The sequence below is a fragment of the Epinephelus fuscoguttatus genome, linkage group LG24, assembly GCF_011397635.1.
Source record: "Epinephelus fuscoguttatus linkage group LG24, E.fuscoguttatus.final_Chr_v1".
Taxonomy (NCBI): Eukaryota; Metazoa; Chordata; class Actinopteri; order Perciformes; family Serranidae; genus Epinephelus; species Epinephelus fuscoguttatus.
In genome coordinates this window covers 16,337,228-16,360,071 of record NC_064775.1, presented here as the reverse complement: position 1 = coordinate 16,360,071, position 22,844 = coordinate 16,337,228, and the positions used below count along the sequence as shown (strand labels likewise).

Sequence of the window (22,844 nt, the reverse complement as noted above, 5' to 3'; positions counted from 1 at the left end):
AAATGCATGCTTTTTAAAGTTATTTTTGTACGTACTGCAGCTAGCCTTACAAAGTACGTACTGTTGCATGCAGTATGCATAGTCGGGACAAACTACTTTGGCATTACACTGCACCCTGAACTTTGACCCTCTTGCTCACATATATGTTACCTCACCAGAGATGGAGGTTTTTTTTCACAAATAATGCAAAAGTTGTGAGTATTAAAGTATGTTATATGATGTTTAAAAACACAACAGCCCCATAATTCACATGTCAGAACAGTAAATGAAACACTTGTGGGCATCTTTCTTTCAAAACCAAACGTATTTATTTACTGACAACCTCTTAGTGGCTTTACAGGTTTGGCAACAACAGTAGGAAACAGATGTGATACTTGGCCAAGTGACAGAAAAAAAAGCTTTTTAGGATCAAACTTCAGCCACTTCACTCTCTTTCTCTAGCTCTTCATTCTCAGAGGAGGATGAGGAAGAAGAGGAAGATGAAGAGGAGGAAGAAGAGGAGGAAGAGGATGAACCCTTCTTTTTCTTGGGTTTTTTCTTTTTGCTAAGTGCATCGGGAACTGCTTCACAGACAGCAACCTTGTCGGCCTTTATGAGGTCTCCTTCCACCACTTCAGGCGGTTTATCTGCTTCAGGGGCTTCGGGGGGAGTAGATTTGTCAGAGGGGGAGCTTTCTTGCTTCACGAGGGTTTCATCTGGCTGCTCAGGAACCTTATTGTCAGGCTTTTGCTGATCTGGAAACAAAGATAAATCCGATTTTACATATAAAGCTTCGGCTTTTCTTCAGTCTGTATGATTCCCATGCAGTGTGTGTAATTGCATGCAGTTACAGGGTGCAATGTGCCAGCAACAGTTGAGTGCATCTTAAGTGATATGTAGGAGTGGTATCGATTTTCTCATCTCACTTAAAGCAAGGAAGCAAATACATTTCCCAAAAGTATTCTTCCAAGAAGTGATGTAAAGGATTTCAAGTTTAACTCTACATGTAGTGCTGTTAACTAGCTGTTGGTTTTAAAAGATAAAAAAGTGTAACCCATATGGCCGACAACATTTTTCAGAGAGGAATGTCAGGTTAACCCTTTCTAGGTCTTTCAATTCTCCAGAAAAGAGTCAAATTCTGACATATTCTTTTGGTTTGGTTTTGTTTGTTTGAAAGGAGACAGTCAGTAATTGACCCAGGTCTGTCTTGGTGGTGGAGATACATTTTCAACCAGGTCACAGCACGAACATGATGGAGTCTTTGTGATTTTATTTGAAATTGTGTTTCAAATAAAGGCTGGATCCAGAACTTACCGCTACGCACTGCATCTTCTAAAGAAAACTCCAGGCTGTCAGGGAAGAGCGAGATAAATATGCTAACAGGTTGGAAACCGGTACACTATGCTTTTGTGTGTGTGTGTGTGTGTTAATGCTGTTCTTTTTTAAAGGGACAGTTCATCCCCAGATTTTCAAATAAGCCAATAGAATGCATCCAAAGCTGTGACATCATTCATTCATCATGAATTATTTCTGAGCAGTCCCCACCTTTCGATGTCAGTGGTCAAGCCTTGCATCAGTCGCTGGTAGTTGTTGATTTCCGCCTCCAGCTTCATCTTCACACACAGCAGGTTCTTGTTGTTTTCAACATGGCGCTCCACCTGTGCCCTCACCTCCCCCAGCTCCACCTCTAGCTTCAGTATCACCTGGTTGAGGGGGGCCAGGCGTTGACCGTTCTCCACTTTGGTGCTCCTCAGGGTCTCCTCCAGATTGTGGATCTTGAGGACAGACATGAAGGAATTTTTAAGGCACCAAAGTCACACAATGACAATGATCGTGGCAGTATTAGAGCAGCAGCTCCTCTGTTCTACCAGGTAAAAGTACTGTTTTTGTCAATGGAGTCTGGCTATAGATAAGTTTTACTTTTAATTCAGTTCTCCGTCAGACAGGTATATATGTTTAGGAAGTACTGAGCATATGACTGGATAAATGAGACTTGGATTATACTGCAAGAGTTATGTGAGAGTTTGTAAATTGATGTTTTGATAGAGTTTTGCACCTATGACTTCAATTCATCAAGAATCTTCACTGTTTTTGGATACCTCACTCTCCATAAAATCAACATAACACAGGCTAAGAAAATGACATACAAGTGATCATTTGGAGGGTGACGTAGTCCTTTAAAAGAATACATAATACATCCCTGTGACTTCTCAGGGGCCTTGACCTTTTTCATGTTCATATTTTGTTTTGTTATGTAAGAGCAGATCCAGGTGGCAGTGAGACAGATAAAGAGATTGTCTGGCTTAAAGTATCAGGTTTACAGTATAATGACAGGGGAGTCAGGAATGTTTGTAAGGAGAACAGGTACGCTAACACACCTGCAGGTGGTTTTATCGTTCCCGACATGATTTGATAAATATTTCAATATTTACACCCCCTTAGTGACTGGTATCTACTGTGCGTCTGATGCCAGAGAGTTCAATTTTCAATTCAATTTTATGGCAGTGTGACATAATGTATCTGAAAAGGCTTGTGTGTGGTTACCCTGCTGTGGAAACTCTGGATCTTAATTTCCAGAGACTGCTTCTGTTTGAGCAGATCCTTCAGCTCTGACTTTCCAGCTATCAAGTCCTCGTTGTTTTGGGCCTCCACCACCTTGATGTTATCAAACTGGAGAGGGGAAATCAAGATGAAGATGAGATAAAGAAAGGAAGAAAACAATGACTGACTGTAGGACGATACAAGGAACGTACCTTGCTCTGGTACCACTCCTCTGTGTCCTTCAGGTTCTTCCTGGCCAGGTTATCGTACTGGTTGCGGATCTTGTTGACAACCTCAGCCAGGTTGGAGTCCTGAGAGTAAATCTCCACCTTCACCTCAGAGTCCTTGATCTTCTCACGCAAGACATTCACCTCCTATGAGAGCCCCAGTTACAAGTTTGCCTCAGATTTTAGACAATATTTTATTAGTTGATCACAAAGTGTTTGTTTCCACTCTTACCTGTTTGTGCTCCTGCTCGAGGCGAGCCAGCTCTTCCTTCACCAGATCAATCTCTTTCTGCGTCTGCATGCAGTTCAGCTTGGTATCCTCGATGTTCTTCTTCAGATCATCTACATCTTTTTCTAATTCTTTCCGTGCCTTTTCCTCATCGTTCAGCCTGCACACAGGTAGAGGAACCCACTAATGATCCATACAAACATCACTGACACCTAGTGTTTGGTTTTAAATTGGAATCTGAATATTGAGTATTGATTTCCCCATTTTTTAAAGCTGCATGAAACTCACTTGTTCTTGAAGTCATTATTAGCCAGTTTGGTGTTCTCAATCTGTAACAGCAGCTTGGCATTGTCCATGGTGATGTCTTTAATCTAAGGAGAGGAATGTATGATGAATTTTACTGGTAATATTGTTATTTGGAAACAGTTATTTGATTTAGCTTTAAATATGTATTTTCTCATATTTCTCATATTCTAATAAATAAATAAATGAGATGACCAACCTGCTTCTTGAGGTCATCCAGAGGTTTCTCAACCTGATCCCAGGCGCGCCCCTCAGGTGCTTTCCTCTTGGCCAAAATCTCATCAATCTGTTTCTCCAGGTCGCTGTTTTCCTTCTCCAGTTGTCTCACCCTGCCTAGGTAACCCGACAGTCGGTCATTCAGACCCCGCAGTGTCTGTTTGTCGTCCCCGGGTGCGGCAGGCGCGGCAGGAGCGGCGGAGGCTGCAGGCGTTGCTGGGGCGGCGGGGCCGGAGTCTCTGTCCGTGTCGTTGCGCAGCACGTTACGCAGCCCCTCCAGACTCGCCACGGACACCCTGGAGCCTCTTCCTCCTGCTCCACCAAACATGCTGGCAGCAGTGTTTGAAGGCATTATGACTGCTTGATGAGAGAAGAGCTGACAGTGACAGCGGGCGCTTCAGGCTAGGGAGTCCACTTCATGGATGTGAGGGGTACAGGTAGGTTTTATACCTGTTTTTTACGCATAAATCCGCCCCCAGCGGTGCCATTGGCTCCTAGTGCCCAGCACCACATCTGGACAAACTGGTTCCAACTCAAAATTCAAGTATTTCATGTTGACTTTTTATTTTTCTCACTGTAATATTGCACTTGTCCTCTCTTGATTGGATGGATGCAGAGTTTTGGGCAGGTGATGGGTGGTCCTGGCCCACCTTAAAAGCAGGTGATCCGGAGGGCTGAAGGTGCCTTCACTGCTCACCTGTTCAGTGTCTGGGTTTGATCTCGCTGTTACAAGCTCAATATGTCCAAACCGAGAGATTACAGCAGCCAGTCCTACTCCCCCGGCAGCACGGGACCGGTGAGAAGCTACCCGACCAACAACATCGACCCGTCGGGCAAATCCAGGGAGAAGGACGACATGGTCGGACTCAACGACAAGTTTGTCAGGCTGATCGACAAGGTTTGTACATTTTTAAAATCTATATTTTTTTTTTATTATTTTATTTTTTTAATAAAAAAATATTTATTTTAAATAAAATAAAATAAAACATATTTTTAAACTATTTGCTATCACAGTTCGGTTAAATTAATCAGACGGTTAATTAATATCTAAAGCCTAATATTAATTATTTACCACTCTTTAGAGTAAAAAGACATAGGTCATAACTAAGTAGCCTACATTTATCTATTTACTTAAAAAATTTAAAAAGACAAAAAATGTAAAGAAACTGACAACACAGTATTTAATGTAGACCTATTTTTCCCCCCATCTTTTTAGCAACTCTATGATTCTACAAATATTCTACTTAATATAATTGAATATGCATTTTTATTATTTTTTCCAATGTATCACTCATTTTCTTTTGTTTGTATTTGTATCCATTTATTTTTCATACACTCATTTGAACTTATGCACAATTTAATACAGTATGCTAACGGTCAAAAAACAAAACAAAAAAACAAACAAAAAAAATCAGGTTTTGATAGAGGATATAATATTCTTAAAACATGTTTCCAATCCGGGAGGATGATTTAGTAATTAATTCAGTGACCTGAGGGCATGAAAAGTGTCTCCTTGCCTTTACCACACACTTCATGTAAATACTGTTGGAGGTAAATGTAGGACGCCATCTTGTGGATAATTAGATAACTTCAAGTCTTGGTTCTGTGGGTCATCAACCTGTCACTCAAGCAGATAGGCCTTTACACGGTGGTGTTTTTATGTGGAAATTAAAATGGTGAAGCAACAACAAGTAAAACCAGAAAATTAGGCCTACACAGTAACAATTACACCTGCTTTTTAACATTTCTCACACACTTCAACACAGGTGATAATAGGACCGGGTACACACACCTGTTGTTGTTTACAGTTCGGATAGTCTCTTCCTGCTGCTCTCATGTTTGTTTACCCTCTCAGAAAGATGCTTAATATCCTGAAAACCTGTTCTTGACGAGGTGACACCCCTCCGAATATTAACACTCACGAAGCAAGAAAAAAAAACGTCTTCTCTGACAAGCTAGCAGTTAGCAGTCAGCCATTTTGTCACGGAAATACTACTTTACTTAAATTTGATTGTTTTTTGTTTTGTTTTGTTTTGTTTTACCAAAGGTTTGGTTTTAACAATATCCCACGGCTGGTGGGCATCGATTTGTTTTATCAAGTTTTTCTTCAAAAGATAAACTTTACAATTTGTATGGTAGAAGATTATGTAAACTCCAGTCTTTAAAATAAATACTAACTGCTCAAACAGGCAATTAGCTTTGAGCATGCGCACTGGAGCCAAGTGCAACGTCTGTTGCATTCACGTGCTCTTCGGACTGTCGTAGTTCCCTCGTTCGGAAGTCATTCTTCCGACTTTGCTGTGTTTGAGAGCTTTAAGTAATGTGGAAACAACAGGGACTTTACAAAGAAGATGTGTTGTAGAGTATTTTATTGATCAAAGTATTTAAACAACACCTTCATAACAGTTTGAAGCTTTATAATAGGAAGTGATTTTGGCCTTGACTTGCTACATCCAACCTAAATCTACTAAAATATTCCCTTACCTGATGCTAATATCATCGCTTGACTTAGCACATTTAGCACCCCGGGTAAGCTTCTTCTGGCACCCCAAGAGAAGAATTTTTTTTTAATATATTCATTGTATTTATTACAAACAAGAACAAGTGAGAAAACAACACAAAGAAAAACAATAGTAATAAATAACAGATAACTACAGACTGACTGTTAGCACAAGGTCTTTGGATCATTTTCCCTTATATGTTCAATTACTTAGAAATTCTTTTAAAAAAAATTACTCTAGAATTACATACATTTCTAAACTACTCAGTTCCACAAAAAACACATTTTTCTCTTTTACCAGCAGGTGGCGCTACCCATACATAGGCTATTTGGAGTGTGCAAAAAAATCACCTCACCTGTCATTATCAACATGAACCACATAATAATAGCCTGTGTACAGTATATACTTAGACCTGGCATTCCTCAGATTTAGCATGCCTCAGCATTTACTTCATTGCAACATGTATGTTTTGTTTCTGCTGTCTATGTTCTTTTCTCCTGTTCTTCTCACCATGTCCACCACTTTGTCTGTCTCTGTTTCAGGTGAAAAACCTGGAGGATGAGAACAAAAAGCTCGACACCAAGCTGAAGATCCTCAAGGAGCAGGAGGACTACGAGGGGAAAATTGACGACATTGTTAAGCATGTGGAGGACGAGTTGGAGCATCAGATTGAGGCCTTGCTCCGTGACCAAGAAAAGCTGAAAGCTGAGTTACACAAATGCCAGGAGGAGGTGGAGGACACCAAGAAAAGGTCAGCAGGGTTTAAACACTCCAGACTTCAATATGTCCATTGGTCCTTATGGAAAGAATTTCTCTGTTGTCCACAGTCACAAACACAGTATATTCCCAGAGAACTCAAAACTGTGTCAATAATATCATTGGCACAAATGTTTCACCCTTTATTTTCTCATTGTTACAGATATGAGCATGAGTTTTTGAAAAAAGCTGACTTGGAGAATGAATTTATTGTCAAGAAAAAGGTATTGTAAGCTTTTTCTGGTGCTTATTTATTCAAGCATTCAGAAACATATTATGTGTTGATATTTTGAAAGCAATTTCTTAACTGGCATCCATGTACTTACGTATGTGTATATGTTTAATGTATGCATGTACCAGGATGCAGATGAAGGTCACTTGGCGCTAGTTGATCACGCTCTGGAGCTTGAGGACCTGATGGGAAAACTGGACTTCCTCAGGGTTGGCTATGATGAGGTAATGATGGGGTTTATTTTATTTTATTTTCACATTTCACAAAACACAGCAACATTTCACAAAACACTGACATTTCACAAAACACTACAACATTGTTGTGTTGTATTTGTCAAATGTCAAATTTTGACTCCCAGGGCCACCGTATATTTGGCCTGGAGGGGAAATATAACATCAAATATGTGAATTTTTCCCCCCTCTGACTCTGTTGTACCAATGTCTGTCCCCTGCAGGAGATCAAGGAGCTAGAGTCACAAGTCCAAAACGAGACAGTGGTCTTACGTGACAACAGCAAACGGTCTCTGGACATGGATGAGATCATCGCGAGTGTCAGGAATCAGTATGCCAACATTGCCGCCCGCAGCAGGGAGGAAGCCGAGCAGTGGAACCAGAAAAAGGTGAGAAAAACGAAGATTCTACGCAATAAAACTGTGTTCTTAAGACCAGCTCTACATTTACTAAGTGACCAGTGTGCTGTATGTCCCTGCTTAGATGGATGCCATGGTCTTCAGTGCAGGACAGCGTGAGCAGGAAGTGCGTGAATTAAGGAGGGAGATCTCAGACATGGTGCGCCACATTCAGAGGCTCAATGGGGACCTGGAGGCTCTCGCAAGGAAGGTTGTGATCACACATAAACACTTCTAGAGTTAAGGCATAGGCACACACTTCTAACTGGCCTCTGATGTTTTCCGTCACTCTGTTTTTATGTTAGGAAGAGGCCCTGAAGAAGGACATCAATGACATGAGGACAGAAGGTGACAACAATGTGATGAAGGCCCGGGCGGACATTGCCCAGCTGGAGGAAGCCTTGAGGCGAGCCAAGCAGGACTTGGCTGGACAAATCCGTGAATACCAAGAACTGATGAACCTCAAGCTGGCCCTGGACATTGAGATTGCCACCTACCGCAAGCTGCTGGAGGGCGAGGAGCAGAGGTATGTCAGCAGTGCGAGACATCAGTATGTATCAGTGCACTGACTCATGTTGCTGTTTGATAAAATACACCGTGATGGATTAATGCTTGCACTAACAACTGTCTCTATTTCTCCATCTCTGTGAAGAATGAACTACCTCATGCGCAATGCAGGTGAGAACCGTTCTGACACTTTCTCTCAAATTTCTGAAATCAGCAGCTCCAAAACCCTAAAAAATCTACTAAAATGGTCTTTCTGGGTTCATTTGGTTGCTTTGTGGTGATTTTTACTTTTTTACATGGATTCTAGACAAACATGATGCACTGATCTAATACTGATATCACATATCAGGCCAATACTGACTCAAATAGCAGGATTGGGTCGGTGACAGTGAGGCCAATCAATTCAGTTCAGTTCTATACACCTAATTACACGTGTGCTGCTTTTAAAAGCTTTACACTTGAGTTGTAATTTCTGTTAATTTCAAAGATTTCTAGCAACTTGCTGGTGCACAATTTTTTTTTTACAATGTTAAAGCAATGTTAAGATCAAGCCTGATGTTGCCTTAAGGCCCAGACACATCATACAGACAAAACAAGTGGTGACGAAGGCTGACTGTTGCATTGCCTGTGTCTCGGCCAAAAAGCTGCACATGCAGAAATCACAAACGTCCAGTTAGCATCTAAGTTCCATGCCTGCATGAGAAGAAATAACTCTCCATCGCAGCAGACGGATTTGTCATTCAAAAGAAGACCAACAGGATGGTTTTAAGATGCTAGTTTGTCATTTAGCACATTAACAATATGACCTGATGTTGAAAGAACAAATGATATCTACTGTGTAATAAATACAATAAATATAAATCATAATATCTGGGGGGAACACATTTGCCTAGGGCACCAAATGTGCTAGGTTCAGCACTGACTAATACACTAATGTCTGTACACCAATAAAGCCCTCAATATACCAGAATGCAATGCAGCAAATGTACATAAAGTAGCAGCTTGCCCACTTTGGACTTGTACCACCTGGCTTAAATCTTCCCTGTCAAGATGTTGCTGTAAAGAATTCTGGGAAATGAAGGAAATTACTAACTGCGGTAAACAAAGAAGGTTAAGGGGACCACAAGTATTAAATTTAATATAATTATAATATATGAAATATGCTTTAAAATGGACACAGTAACAAAAACAAACTCTGCATCCATTTCACACATTTCAGCATTCTCATGACTGATTCATTATTTGTGTCCCACTAAAATCAAACCTCTCTTTCGCTCAGATATCTAAAAACAAACCAACCAATCCAAGTCCTTACTTGCACGCAGACGTTCACCTGCCATCGAAGCAACACCTGCCAGAGAAGCCACGAGGACCAGAACCCACCATGTTCCCGGCAGCTTACCCCGCCTCCAAGAAGCGCCTGCTGATCCGGGTGGAGGTGGAGGAAGGCAGAGTCGTGTCCGAAAGCTCCCATTACACTGAAGGCTGACCGGCACTCTCCATCACCCCTCCACCTGCAGCATTACAGTATATCCGCAAAATGTGAATTTGCAAAGCTCAAATTAAGTGAAATTTAACTCTTAGAGAAAAGTGTTTTTAAATGTAATAATCATCATGCTTCTTTTTATGTACTCTCTGGTACAGTCTAACAATAGCTTCTTGGCAGGCTGAACGTTTTTCCTAGAATCTGTGCTTGAAGTTGGAGACATTTTGTTTATGACAAGCATCTTTGTTTGCAATAGCAAAGACGTGTTCCTGGCACAATCGGTGTATTTTTCAGCTTTCGTGCAGTTGTTTCTTTCATACTTTTTGTGGCGGGGTCTGTAACGGTGTAAAGGTTTCTTAAGGATGTGAAAAATAAAATAAGGAACTTGTGGCATTGTGTAGGTGGTTAAAGGAGTGTTTCTGTTCTGTTGGGCCACATCTTGTTAATATCAGGAAGAATGTTAACAAAGATAATGTTTCCTACAATCAGGTCACATTAAGAGGAAGCAAACATGGATCTGGGGCAAAACTGCACGCTCGAAATACTGTAGGTTTTCAGACTACTTTGGAATTGTTCTCCTTCCTTCACATGTATCTGCAACCTTGTGCCTCAAATATTAAAATAAAGGAAATCAGAAGGCTTTACTGTTGAAGTAATGTCTGCTCTCTTTCTTTCACACAAACACACAAATAGTTACTTAAAGACATTTTTGGGATATGCTTATTGTCTATTTTGCCAATAGTTAGGTAAAAAGACTGATGCCACCATCATATCTATCATATCGGTGGTTGTGTCGATATGTTGTAAATATGTAGCTGGAGCGAGGACATGGTTAGCTTAGCTTAGCCTAAAACCTGTAAAGTAGAGGTTGGAGTAAGTCACACATTTGCAAGCCACAAGCAGGTCTCAAGTTAATTTGGTGTGAATCAAACAAGTAGAGTCTTTTTAAGTCAGTCAAGACAAGTTAAGTCACTTGAAATTCTGATGATATGGTCAAATGTTAGCTTTTAGGTGACGTTTGACCGGCCAGTGAGCTAATAAGTAAACTAAAAAGACAGATTCTCACACTTTTTTGTTGTTGTTGTTTTTGTAACAACAAATGAAATTAAATGTCATGATGGTCATGTCTAATTTTTGGGCTGCAGATTTTTGCATACCCCTGTTCTCTTCTTACTACAGTCACCAATAACATTATTCTTGAACCCAACTTTTATCATTTTTTGGACTAGCCACTTCCATAATACCTTGTGCATTAGCCTGATGACAAAGGAGACAAAGAGACACAGGTGAAACACACTGAGACACAGGTGAAACATATTAGGGCGGGGCAAGCAATCACAAAGGAGGAAGACTTGACAGGACGTGGGATCTGAAACAAGACAAGACAATGGCTACCAAAATAAAACAGGAAATACAGGGATGACAAATAAACGTGGATTTAGGTGGCCTGACAGGTCATGGCATGTTTATCTTGAAAAATACAAATATTTAAGTAAAAAAAGTCCTTTCGAGTGATCTGTCTCGAGTCTAAGTCAAGTCTCAAGTCATGAAGTCAAAGTCAAGTCAAAAGGCGAAACAGGGAGGTTTCTTATCAAGCTGTTGTCATGCACTGTTCGTATGTTTTCCCACAAAAGTAATGCACCAAAATTTGCACATATGCAATATAACAATAAGCTAGTAATTTGTGCATTATCCATGAATTTGGGAAGGCTGCGATCACATGATGCTGACAGACGTAAAGAAGGAAGAGGTCTGAGGCGTTTAGGAGGCAGGTAGGGGTGGTGGATGGGTCACAAAACACAGGACTTTCCCCTGAAGACTGGTGTTTAGATCATGTGAACATCTAACCTCAGTAGCTTTACTTGCCTAAACCTAACCTCCATAACTTCATGTTAAGTATGTAACTTCACATTAAGGATATAATGTCATTTGTGGGGGGGCTATTTTGTAGGATATCATACAAACTGCTGTGTGTGCATTTTCGTAGGATATCATTCAGACTATTGTATGAGGATATGCTGACCCTGTTGACACAGTATTTCTTATAAAAAGGCAAACTGACATTTTTACACTTTTTTTTTTAAGAATTAAACAACCTGTTAATTAATAAGCTCTGGAGGTGCTGGTTGGCAGATTTTGTTACATTTGGGCAGAGCCAAGCAAAGCTAATATAGAGACATGAGAGTGGTATCAGTCTTCTCATTTCACCATCATAAATAAAGCAAATGTGCTTCTTCTCAAAATGTTAAACTATTGCTTTTAGAATCCAGACACAATTCGGACAAATGTTTTTCTTTCCACTCAACACAGATGGCAGGCAGTCATTAGGAGCCGGAGCCCAACAGTCTCGTCCTGTCTTCATTTTTCCCTCTTCGGATTTCCGGATATACGTACAAACCAATGTGGAAAACATACTGGAACATGGCTTAGCAAAGCAACACATACAAAAGACATACAGACGATGTACCTTGCCCCCATGATGAAATCCCATCCCTCCTAATGTCCCATAGCAGTTCAGACATTGTTTGCTCTTTAATTTGATTAAAGTCTGCTTTTCCTCTTCAGCTTTTCCACCCACATACTGTCTGTGTACCTTTAAAAACACACTGTGACTGGGGACACAAATAGCATGACACACACTCTGTGTTTGATCAAGTCTCAAATAAAAATCCAATTTCCCTTGGGTGGATCTTTACGACAAAACCTTTAGTCTTTATTAAATACAAGTATCTCTGAAGTCTTATTTTACAGTATTTAACCTTCCTGTAACAGTTTATCTAAATATGGCAGCTAACTCATTTCCAACTTGCACACACGGTTTTCACCTCATGTTTCTTTCCTGCATGTCCTTCCTGAAGCTCTATTTCCTCATGTCTTGTAGATGAATTAGGGACTGTGAATGCATCCCTCTCCCCTCTTCAGCCTGCATACCAGTATATAGATAAACACTAGTGAGGGAAGTAGAAGTAAACATTGCAGGCACGTGGGTGACAGATGGAGAAAGTCTTAGCACTGGTTAACCAGAGCAGGCAGCACAAAGAGAAATTATGATGTCTTTGAGCTTAATTTTTAAGATGCACAACACTGACACAAGGGTAGTTTTATTTAACCTAACTTCATCATGTTATCATACTGAGAATTTACATTTCAGGCATTATTATACCTGCTAAACACTAGCACGTTGGCAGCGTGAGCATGTTGCTCAAATGGTGTTATAGTCGTCTTTGAGACAATGATAAATGTTGTCCTGAAAACATGAACTACCTTTTCTTCATCTTTTCAATTACATCTCCTGACACAACTCTGAAAGTATAATGGAAAACCATCAGAAAGGGGGAGCCAAAGACAGAAATCATATTTCATAACCCAGTGTAGTGGTGGTAAAACAGAAAGTGGCTTTTTGTGTTCAGATCACTGATAAATAATTTCCTCCTGCAGGCCTTGACTAGTGGACTATGGAAGATTATTAGGGCTAAGGGAAAAGGGAGGAGAGGAGGAAGGTTTTTTTTGTTTTGCACTGGGATGAAAGACAAAATAATAAGAATAAAGTTGTCATATTTAGAATAAAGTAAAAGTACCATTTTGAGAATCGTCAAAATGACTATTAACTTTACATTTCAAGATTAAAGTCGAACTTTTGACAATAAATCAACCACTACTGTTAGTGCATATGACTGCCTCCGTGAAATGCCTTGTGTAGATGATTTGCTGAACTTCAGAATTGGCTTTAATAAGAAGGATATTATTTTTCCTTCAGCGCATGAACACAGAGTGCTAATAAATATTAGGACTTTGAAGAGAGCACTGTGTTTGATTAGGAGAAACAAAGTTAGCAAAACGTCAAAATGTTAACGTGCACACAACGTGAAATTCTAACATCATTAGACATTTAAAATATCTTCAACCTGATTTTCTGATGTCATATCGGCATCCGGTACCAGCTGGGTTTCTTCTCAAGATTTCAACTTTTCTCGAAATGCAAAAAAAAAAAAAAAAGAAAAAAGAAAAAATACTTCCTCCCCTGATCTATTTGTGTTTTACCTGGCACTAATACTGGAGATTTAACTTTATTCATAACATTTGGACTTTGTTCTTGACATTTTGACCATTTTCCTCATGCAAAATAAAAAAAAATCTTCCTCCCCCTTTTCTTCCCCTTATGCCTGGCCTTAATAATCTTCCATAATATAGGTTACTGTGGGCATCAACCACCATCATTTCTTCCAGATACATCTTCATAAATATTCCTATTTGTCAGTATTTTCTCAGACTGCCACCTCCTCTGATCCCTGCGTCCTTCGGCTCCATCTGTCTCTTAGTTTCTGGAGTAGTTTGTGTGCAGGTTCTGTATACTGCCTGTTGGCTAGTCCGAGCACCAGCGGCACCACTGCCATGCTTCCAATACCAGTGCACGACAGTATGATATGAGTGGTGGAGCTCCACTTGGTGTCCGTCATCAAGAACGCCATGCAGACGTGCATGTAAATGAGATAGGGTACCCAGCATGCGAGAAATGTAAACGACACTGCCACCACGCATCGAGTGTACCGCAGGTTCAGCCTCTGCTCTCGGTCCGAGGCCTGGCTTCCCCGCTCCACTGAGCGATGGAGGCGACAAATGTCCTTCAGCTGGCCTCGGGTGATCCATAAAACATGGCCAGTCATGCCAGCGATGGTAAGAATAGCAGGTAAGACGAGTCCATACACCTCCAAGTAGATAAAAGCATTGGGGAATACTCGCCTGTACGAGCAGCACGTGGTTTTGTTTGTGAAACAGTTTGAAAGTGACGTTATATTTTGGCTACCTGCACAACAGCCGTTCCAATCTGGCCCTGTCCAGTTATTCCACCCAAAAGCAGGTAGAGATGCATACAGAAGTGGTGGCGCCCAAACCACAAGCAGTGCCAGAGGAAAGCTGCGATGCATCCACAGGTTATTGTAATGCAGGGGGTCAACGATGCAAATGTAGCGCTCATAGTGGACCATTACCAGGTTGAAGAGGAATGCCAGGAAGAGGAAGTTTGGGAACACGTGAGCCACCAAGCAGGAGCTAAAACTCAACTCCCGGTTCAGGCCCATTAAAGGGATAAAAGGCAGCGCCACGCCTGTGCACAGATCTGCCACTAACAGGCTGAGGAAGAAGTAGTTGGTCGTGTTGTGGAGCTGGCGGTTCCAGGCGATGCCTAAGATGATGACAAGGTTGGCCAGGATGATGGAAGTTGACAGCGGTATGGTGATGGCATAGATGAGGTGCTCCCCAGAGAGCAGAGCATGGGAATCGTTGCAGTCCATCATGTGTGAAATCTGCCGACTTCCTCCCCTTTGCAGCTTGGCCCCACTCCCTTCAAGGTACAGCTGCGGGGAAAGAGAAACATTGTTAAAGTAGCTGCCGAGGCCACAAAAGCTAGTTGGTAAGGGCTCGTTTATGCTCAACCTCAGACATGTATACAAACACTAACGAAACCCTGCATTTATTTCATCCATATTTGTGCACGTTTTCTGAAATCTTATAGAGGAAATGGAGCAGTACAACCGAAAGTTGTGGCGGCAGTGTAGCGTAGGTAAAGCAAGACATGACCCTACTGGTAATACAGTGAAAAGAACTGTCCATCCACTCTGCCATCTTGTGTCATCTAGTGGGTGTATCTATGCCAACATAAAGGACGCATAGAAGTATGAGGGCAGTGATGGTTACAATGTTTAAAATGACCCTGTCTATCTAGGTGCATAAAAGTAAGGAAAAATGAGCCTTAAGATGAAACCGTTGTGTGGTTTGGTTTCATGTATCACATCAAGTAAATTGAGAGTTCTTGCTAATCTTTTTTGTGAAAATGTAGTTTGTTGTTGTTGCTCCAAAAGCTTTAACAGACTCGAAGGAACTTGCAGAGGAAATGCAATTTACTGAAGATGAAAAATGAGATTTAATAGAAAAGGTAGCAGGCTGTGGAGCAGAGTGGATTATCAGAGATGGATTGTAGAATCAAACCAGCAAGAGGAAAACTCTAAACTGTGAGCTATACTCCAGATATTCAAGAAGATACAGTTATGGGAACCTCTTTAAAGTCAATTTAACTGAATAAATGCTACAACTTCACAGCTTGACATTTCAGCAAAGATCATGCATTGTGAAGCATCATTTAAACTCCTGGGGTGGCACATCAAAACCAAAAGCCGTAACTGAATATCAGGAATTTGAATACTGGCAACAGGTGACTTCAAGTTTAGGGGAGACTCATGGGTACCCATACAACCCATTTTCATTCAAATATCTTGAGGTGAGAATTCAAGGTATCCTTTTGAAAATGGCCATGCCAGTTGTTCCCTCACAAACATTTAGCCTAACTTTGGAGGATTATTTAATCCCTTTTCTGGTACGGTGCATCATGTGTCACGCGTTAAGCGTTGCCCCTAGCATACACTGGACATGTCGCACTGCAGCTCGTTAATAGACAACCGCTTTTACTGAAACATCTGCACCTCTGTGTTAACTTAAGATCACAGAGTGGAGAGTCCCTTATTAAAGGCAATATCTTTTTGGCCGTTGTCTTTATAATGACGGAACCGTGGGTCGTTTAGCTCGGGATATTTCTCGACCTCAACAACAAGTCTCTCGTCACCCAGTCTTTGTCACACAAGAAATATATCCATATATATCCATGGTGAGGGGAGGAGTCGAGCTGCCACAGGAGCGGAGAAGAAGAGCTGCTACGGGAGCTGGTACGTACAAGTGAGCGGGGGGGAAATGCATTTAATTCCTGGGGCGACGAGGCTGGAAACAGGACAGTGGTGTAAAGTGCTGCGGGGTGGTGCACCCAGGTGTGAGGTTGTACAGTGATAAAATAATAGGGGTGTATTTTTTTTTTTTAAAGCTCAGCGTTTACTGCTGGTGTGTTTTGGCCTTTAAAGACAGTAAGGTTGGTCCCAGTGATTATTTATGCTAGGTTATCATGGTGGCCGTGGCCCCCCTGGTCCCTTCTTGGGGGCGCCACTGCAAACAACTATCACTGGGAATAACAAGATAAACCCTCCTTATTGAAAGAAAAAAAAATCATATTTCTATTCACTTATATAGCGCAGTTCCATTCTACCATCTCTGAAACAAATTCAACCCCTTTGTTAGTTAACAGCTGAGATAAGAGCATGTGTTAGTGGATGTGAGGCTGCTGCAGTCATTCAATAATTCATCAGCTGAGACTCTGGAGTTACATCCCGCTTTGTACCTATTATATTTTAGACCATACATTTCCTGGAGATCATTTTACAAGTCTGTCTTTATGAACAAGTCAGTTTATGGTCAGGGCAAATTCACACAATACACTTAAACCACACATATATATGACACAGTTTTATGTCTATATGCTTTGTGATTACACTTTATTATTTCTGATTATCTAGTATTACTTGCAACTGTGGAAAGACGGACACTATATACTATGATGTTAAAAATAAATATTGCAGCATGCTAGTATTTCCATTGTCCACATATATTATGTACGATTTACAAGCAAGCTCAATAAAGGAAATTTTATGGTATCAGAGTCCTGTTACAATTTAGCAAATAGCTTTTCTTTTCAACAATATGTCTTTAATGCTATTTTGTTTGTGTTTTCTGCCTGGTTATGTTGGATTTATCTGTAAATTTATGTTCTTTCCCCCCTGAAATGTGATTTAAAACCATTTTCCAGAGTTTTATTCTCATTAAAGGAGGACTTCAAACAAAATATGATGCAAAATATGAACTTTTTTAGACAAAAAGCAACAAAACTAAGTGTTTTACCTTTTCAGGATGAACAGTCTGGTCATGTATCCTTTGGGAAAGGAAATGCAAATAAAACACAGCTTCTTATCACTCTCCTGATAACTTCAGGCCTGTTCCCCTGCATGTCACATCCACGAACAGGAGGTGCAGCCTCAGCCATAAACAACAGAAGCTTCTTCTTTATCCTTTAAGATCCTTTCAGCCACAGCAGCCTCACCACAAACTACGAGAGAGACAGAGCGAGCAGTGTAAGGCTGTTCCTCTCAGATACTTTAAAGGGGAAGTGCACACTGAAGGAGGAGGAGGGAAGAGGTGGCAGCAGTTATCTGTCATTTCCTGAGCCGGGGGTTCGCTGATCAAGCTGAGGATGAGGCAAGCCGTGTCCACTAACCCTTCACCTACCAACTCGCTTGTTTTTTCTATGCTCTTCTTCTTTGCACTCACTTCCCTTCACCACAAATGCAGTGTACGTCTGTGGATGGATGGAGGATGGAAAGCTGTTATCATAAGAACATGATAAGAACATTCCTGGGTAACATCAGTTGGTCTGGCATGTGGTCTGGTTTCACACCCTCCATGATGGCCCCCAGACATTTCTACAACATGTATCATACATATTTATGGTCTTCAACTAAAAGCTCAGGGTATGAGCATATAAAGTGTATCTTATCTTTTTTTCTTGGTATACATTTACAAGTGAATAAAAATGATCTAAGTTTGAAAAATAAACAATATAAATGTCTCTCAAATACACAAATAATTTTCAGAACATAATTTTCAGTTTTTTATAGTCTCAGGTGAAAAATAATACTGTTATCTGAATATTTGAAGTGTCAACACAATTAATTCTTGGATGGGTCTATAATGTTGAGGATGTTGAGGATGTAGGGGATCCAAATCTGTATCTGGCTATTTCATTTTTATTTTATTTTATTTTATTTATTCCTTTTTAAAATTAAAAAAAATCAGCACTAGTGAAGTAGTATCTGTGCCCAAAATTGGCTGGGTAAATAAATAAATAAATGGGCATGGTACATGAGTAAAATTCATGTATTAATAAATGAGGAAATAAATAAATACAAATATTAATGTATAACAGTGCATACTCAGATTTGTTTGCTTTCACCGCCAATGCTGCAATGTCTAAGTACCAAATACTTTTAAATAGCCCACTGCAGAGGCGCCATCTTGTGGCATAACATATTTTTGAATGCTAATTTAGACTTATTTTTAATGTTACCATATGGCTCATTTAAGGCTCACATTTTTTACAGCTTCATATGGGTAGAGGAAATTGCAGCTAGTCGCAGGCTAATTTATACAATGTAAAATGCCATAGGCTTCTGCTAACAACGTTAGCATGCTGTATTTGCTTGGAAAATGAGTTTAGTATAAGACAGTTGTTTTGTCAGTGAACCTTGTGAGTTGCAATGGAACCAAAATTTGTAACGTTACCATTGTTAAATGTTGCTGTTGTCGCTTCATATGAGTAGAGGAAATGTCCGCTAGTTGCTAGGCTAATTTATACAATGTAAAATGCTATAGGCTTGTGCTAATAACGTTAGCATGTTGTATTTGTGGGGAAAATGTGTCCAGATAAAGACAAGTGCTTTGTCTGTGAATGCTGCGAGTTGTAGTGAAGCCAATTTGTTTACTTGTGTTTGAAACTGATGCTATTAAGTCACGTTTAATGTGTGTTTTAAATCAACTTAACTTTACAGCACTTCACAGGGGAGTGTATCTATGTTTCCAGGGTTCTACGTTTCCCGGGTTCTATGTTACCCGCTCAACCAAGCGGGAAACATCTATCCTTTTTGTGTAAGCGGGGAACATAGAAGCTTTTTTGCAGGGTTAAGTGGGGAACATAGAACCCAGAAAACCTACAGTAGAACCCTGGAAACATAGGGATGACCCCCTTCACAGAAACCTCTGCCGCTGACTAGTGTTTTGGAGGTGTAACTGCAGAGTGACACAGTATAGGCTATGGCATGAGAAACAGCTAGCCTTTTTATCCAAAGTTTAAAAATATTCATTGATCAATATGTTGTATCTTAATTCAAATACAAACATGGATGTAAAAACACGTTATGATGAGTTACTGTAAATTTGGCTGCTAGTCGTTGCACCAATTAACTTTACAGTAAGTCACTGTAATTTGTTGTTATATCTGTCTTTGTATTTGAATGAAACTAATAAGATAAAAATATGTTAGTGAGGATTTTTTTTTAACAAAGCAACTAGCAGCACACTAAGTTACCTTACTGACTGTCCATCCAGATAGGTTTTACATACACAAGCACAGGATTTTCTTGTTTTTGCTTTCAAAAAGCTTTCAAAACTGCCACCCATTTTGTCATGCCATACTCTAAGTAGGTTAAAACAAATGCCAAGATGTATTTGCTCCATGTATTTGCTCCTTGACTGACCTAAACATATACATATACAACAGTGTGTACATCTGAACTCATAACAGCTGTCACACACTTCTCATATTTAAACACAGCGTTGGATGGAAGGCCAGTGGTGACCTATTCTGTTAGCCAAACACGGAAGACTCCTTCACTGATAGTCTGGAGCAGACCTGGTGCTGGTAGAGATGGACGAGCTCCAGTCAGATAATGGTTTTAAACAGAGATGTTTCTGAGCCAGGGAGCGTCTGGGAAGACACTACACAGGGAGGACAAGCTGGACATGAAACCACAACATCTTCACATTACAAAGGAGAAGATGGAGCATCTTGGTTGTCCGGGAACACCAAGTCCTTTTCAACAGTACACCAATGACCTAATCTTTTACTCTTTTATACTCAGTGGAAACATTTTGTGTTTTATGTGATATGATTAATTAAAGGTCATCCACTACCTAGGCAAAGGACATCAAAGCTGATTTTGGTGACTTGTCCCAGGCTGGAGTTGTTCCAGTTTTTAACTGCAGGGCTGCAGTTAAAACCGGAAATGAGTTACCACTTTGCACTCACAGTTTCGTTGTCTCGAAGTAAATGGTTTTTTTTAATGGGTTTTTGGTTAGGTGCCTGAAATAAAGTCTGCTTAATAGACTTTTACGTTTTGTTCTACGACATAAAACACGTCCATAAATACCCAACTTGAGAATTTTGAAGCTTTTAGGGGCCTTAAAAAAGATGGTTGATGACAAGTGGCAAAATGAGACTACAGGACGCCAGCCAAACACAGATTTACAGCCTCGTGGTGGCGACCATGGAAAAAAAAAAAAATCATAAAAGTGGTGTTCATTTGTGAAGATTATCTCGCTGAACAAAACATGTTTGTATTATAAATTTTAGTTTGCCACAGAGTTTAGATCTGCAATAATCCAAAATCCAATGGGAAAATCCTATTAGATTTTTGACAAGGTAACCAAGGCGACGCTAACTTGCGCATCGGCCCACAGAAAAACCTCATTCCTGGAGTACTCCATTGACCATGTATCATGCCATTGACACTTTTCACAGGCTCTCATGCCACATGTCCATGGCAGATTATGAGACAATGGGTCCATGGGCTCGGATATCGAAAGGCCCCTCCACCCTGCTACATAAGAGCAATACATACAGACTTTGTGGTGGTTTTGCCTCGAATTTTGCATGTGGTTATTTCATGTCCCATTAAGATCTTTTTCTCTTTTTTGCCCGTTTTTGTAGTTATTATATTTTTTAGGGCTTTTTGCCTTTAATCGATAGGACAGTATTAGCGTGAAAGGGTGAGAAGGAGAGAGGTGACGACATGAAGCAAAGGGCTGTGGATCAGAATTGAACCCCCGGCTGCTGCGGCAAGGACAGAGCCCTTATACATGGGGGCCTGCTCCACCAGGTGAACTACTGGGCACCCTTACTTTACTTTGCATCTCTTTGTTGTCATCTTGAGCCTGTTTGTACCTGGTATTATCATGTGTCTTGGGTGATCTGATCACACTGTTGACCACCTCTAAATGTGGTTTTAGTGATTGGATCAAAATGCATCTTGGTGGTTGTTTAACTGTCCATGTGTGATCAGATCACCAGAGATGCATGATAATACCAGGTTTAAACAGGCTGTTTGAGTCTGTTCCTGGATGTAGTCACAGCCCTCTCCATGCTACATACACATATTCAAAATATTTTAATTTGAATATAATAAAATAAGATAAATAGGCAAAAAAGAATATAGTATATCTAGATAGTACCTGATATTATCACTGGCATGCACCATAGTTTATTACAGTACAACAGCTACCACGATTACATAAAACCTATGTCCTCCTTTTTTATTTCATAGATAATAACATATTTTAATGATAATGACACCCAAACTGGAAATGTCCCCAGCTGTCATTTCCAAAATCTGGGGCACCTTGATGTGGCACCATTTCCTTGCTCTTGAGGACACTGGACGATGATGTCGTACAACTCAATAGCAGCATAAACTGCATCCTAAAAAAGGATCATTAAGTTGAATCAACGGGCAGATGAGTGTATAATATTCCACTGGTATTTTCTATACACTTAAGTTGTTAATATATCAATAATAGGACCAACTGAATCCCTTACTAACAATATTTTTAAACAGGTAATGTCCTGTTCTCTGTAAATGCAAAGTGTTTTTGTGAAACAGATGTATTTTTGATGGGTTTTTCACTTGCCTCCTCTTCCCCCCATCCTGACATGTTTACCTTGGCATCCGCATCCGACTCTCTCTGCTCCACTGATTTGTTCAGCATCTGTTGTCAGCACAGCAGCCCGCAGAGAATACGAGCTGCGATTTAATAGATGTGGCTTCGGCCCTGTCGAGGTCTAAAGGTGATAATCCTTTAGGCCCCTCCTAGCCTTTGTGTTCGTGCAGGCTGACCTTTGAGGCCAAACACACTGCTATGACAGATGAGGAAAACATCCTCCTGCCAGTGAACGCTGCACATGACAGGTGTTACTTTCCCCTGGTCGCTGCAGCTGCAGGCAACAAAGCAGCTGTTGGATAAGTTTTGTGAAACATATTTTGAATAACGCAGAAATAAATAAATGTGCATGGCTTTTTTTAAATTCCGTGCCCACACTACCAGGCTCAACCTGTTTTAACAATGCTTTTAAGAAGCAGGCAAACATGTTTGTGCATGCAAGTGTTTCACCGCCTGTCTGTCTGGTGAGTTATGCATGTTCATGTGTGCAAATTTGGACACAGACAATGACTGCATGAGCTGAGGATCCAGGTACAAGGAAGAAGCACTTGTACACAGGATACCGACAGACAAATAACCTAACAATAGAGCTAAAGGAAGAGATCAGGTTTTGGCCTTGAAATAAGACTTTTAAACACTCATAAGGAGGAGCAGGGAGGAGAGCAGCAGTGCTCGGAAGCCATACATTACACCAAATCCCAAGGAGTTTCCTCTCTGTTAACTCTGGTCTTTATCAAGGTCTGATTTCATACCCATTAACATGAGGGATTTTACACTGGCCTCTGCAGCGAGTCACTGCTGAGGTGTTTTGAAACT

The 22,844-nt window shown here is 40.5% G+C and overlaps 3 protein-coding genes across 4 annotated transcripts; 1 reads left to right on the top strand and 2 right to left on the bottom strand.

Annotated features, from left to right (window-relative positions):
- Nucleotides 1-303: 303 nt before the first annotated feature.
- Nucleotides 304-3,996, bottom strand: LOC125884731 (keratin, type I cytoskeletal 18-like). The gene is made up of 8 exons (XM_049569872.1): nt 3,479-3,996; nt 3,265-3,347; nt 2,980-3,136; nt 2,733-2,894; nt 2,524-2,649; nt 1,525-1,754; nt 1,294-1,328; nt 304-734 (listed from the first exon to the last, which is right to left on the bottom strand). Exons 1-8 carry the CDS (start codon nt 3,845-3,847, stop codon nt 409-411), a joined length of 1,488 nt encoding a protein of 495 aa, XP_049425829.1. The 5' UTR covers nt 3,848-3,996; the 3' UTR covers nt 304-408.
- A 113-nt stretch (nt 3,997-4,109) lies between these two features.
- On the top strand, nt 4,110-10,253 carry LOC125884735 (keratin, type II cytoskeletal 8-like). Of its 2 annotated transcripts, none has more exons than XM_049569875.1 (9): nt 4,110-4,393; nt 6,539-6,747; nt 6,916-6,976; nt 7,113-7,208; nt 7,439-7,603; nt 7,698-7,823; nt 7,918-8,138; nt 8,265-8,290; nt 9,445-10,253. In XM_049569875.1, the coding sequence occupies exons 1-9, from the start codon at nt 4,235-4,237 to the stop codon at nt 9,606-9,608; spliced, it is 1,227 nt and encodes a 408-aa protein (XP_049425832.1). In that variant the 5' UTR covers nt 4,110-4,234; the 3' UTR covers nt 9,609-10,253. The 2 variants fall into 2 exon arrangements, with proteins under 2 accessions (XP_049425832.1, XP_049425833.1); XM_049569876.1 differs by having other exon boundaries at nt 9,399-9,584.
- A 1,293-nt stretch (nt 10,254-11,546) lies between these two features.
- LOC125884739 (G-protein coupled bile acid receptor 1-like) lies at nt 11,547-17,591 on the bottom strand. The gene is made up of 2 exons (XM_049569881.1): nt 17,382-17,591; nt 11,547-14,959 (listed from the first exon to the last, which is right to left on the bottom strand). Exon 2 carries the CDS (start codon nt 14,897-14,899, stop codon nt 13,871-13,873), a length of 1,029 nt encoding a protein of 342 aa, XP_049425838.1. The 5' UTR covers nt 14,900-14,959; nt 17,382-17,591; the 3' UTR covers nt 11,547-13,870.
- Between the last annotated feature and the right edge of the window lie 5,253 nt (nt 17,592-22,844).

What these genes read in the sequence shown, in the direction of transcription:
- LOC125884731 (XM_049569872.1), bottom strand. Translation starts at nt 3,847, where the DNA reads ATGCCTTCAAACACTGCTGCCAGCATGTTTGGTGGAGCAGGAGGAAGA. An exon ending in TGGATGACCTCAAGAAGCAG is followed by an intron (nt 3,348 to 3,478) that starts GTTGGTCATCTC and finishes TCCTCTCCTTAG; the next exon opens with ATTAAAGACATCACCATGGA. An exon ending in TCCAGAGTTTCCACAGCAGG is followed by an intron (nt 1,755 to 2,523) that starts GTAACCACACAC and finishes TCTGTCCTCAAG; the next exon opens with ATCCACAATCTGGAGGAGAC.
- LOC125884735 (XM_049569875.1), top strand. Translation starts at nt 4,235, where the DNA reads ATGTCCAAACCGAGAGATTACAGCAGCCAGTCCTACTCCCCCGGCAGC. An exon ending in AGCAGTGGAACCAGAAAAAG is followed by an intron (nt 7,604 to 7,697) that starts GTGAGAAAAACG and finishes GTCCCTGCTTAG; the next exon opens with ATGGATGCCATGGTCTTCAG. An exon ending in TGGAGGCTCTCGCAAGGAAG is followed by an intron (nt 7,824 to 7,917) that starts GTTGTGATCACA and finishes TTTTTATGTTAG; the next exon opens with GAAGAGGCCCTGAAGAAGGA.
- LOC125884739 (XM_049569881.1), bottom strand. Translation starts at nt 14,899, where the DNA reads ATGATGGACTGCAACGATTCCCATGCTCTGCTCTCTGGGGAGCACCTC.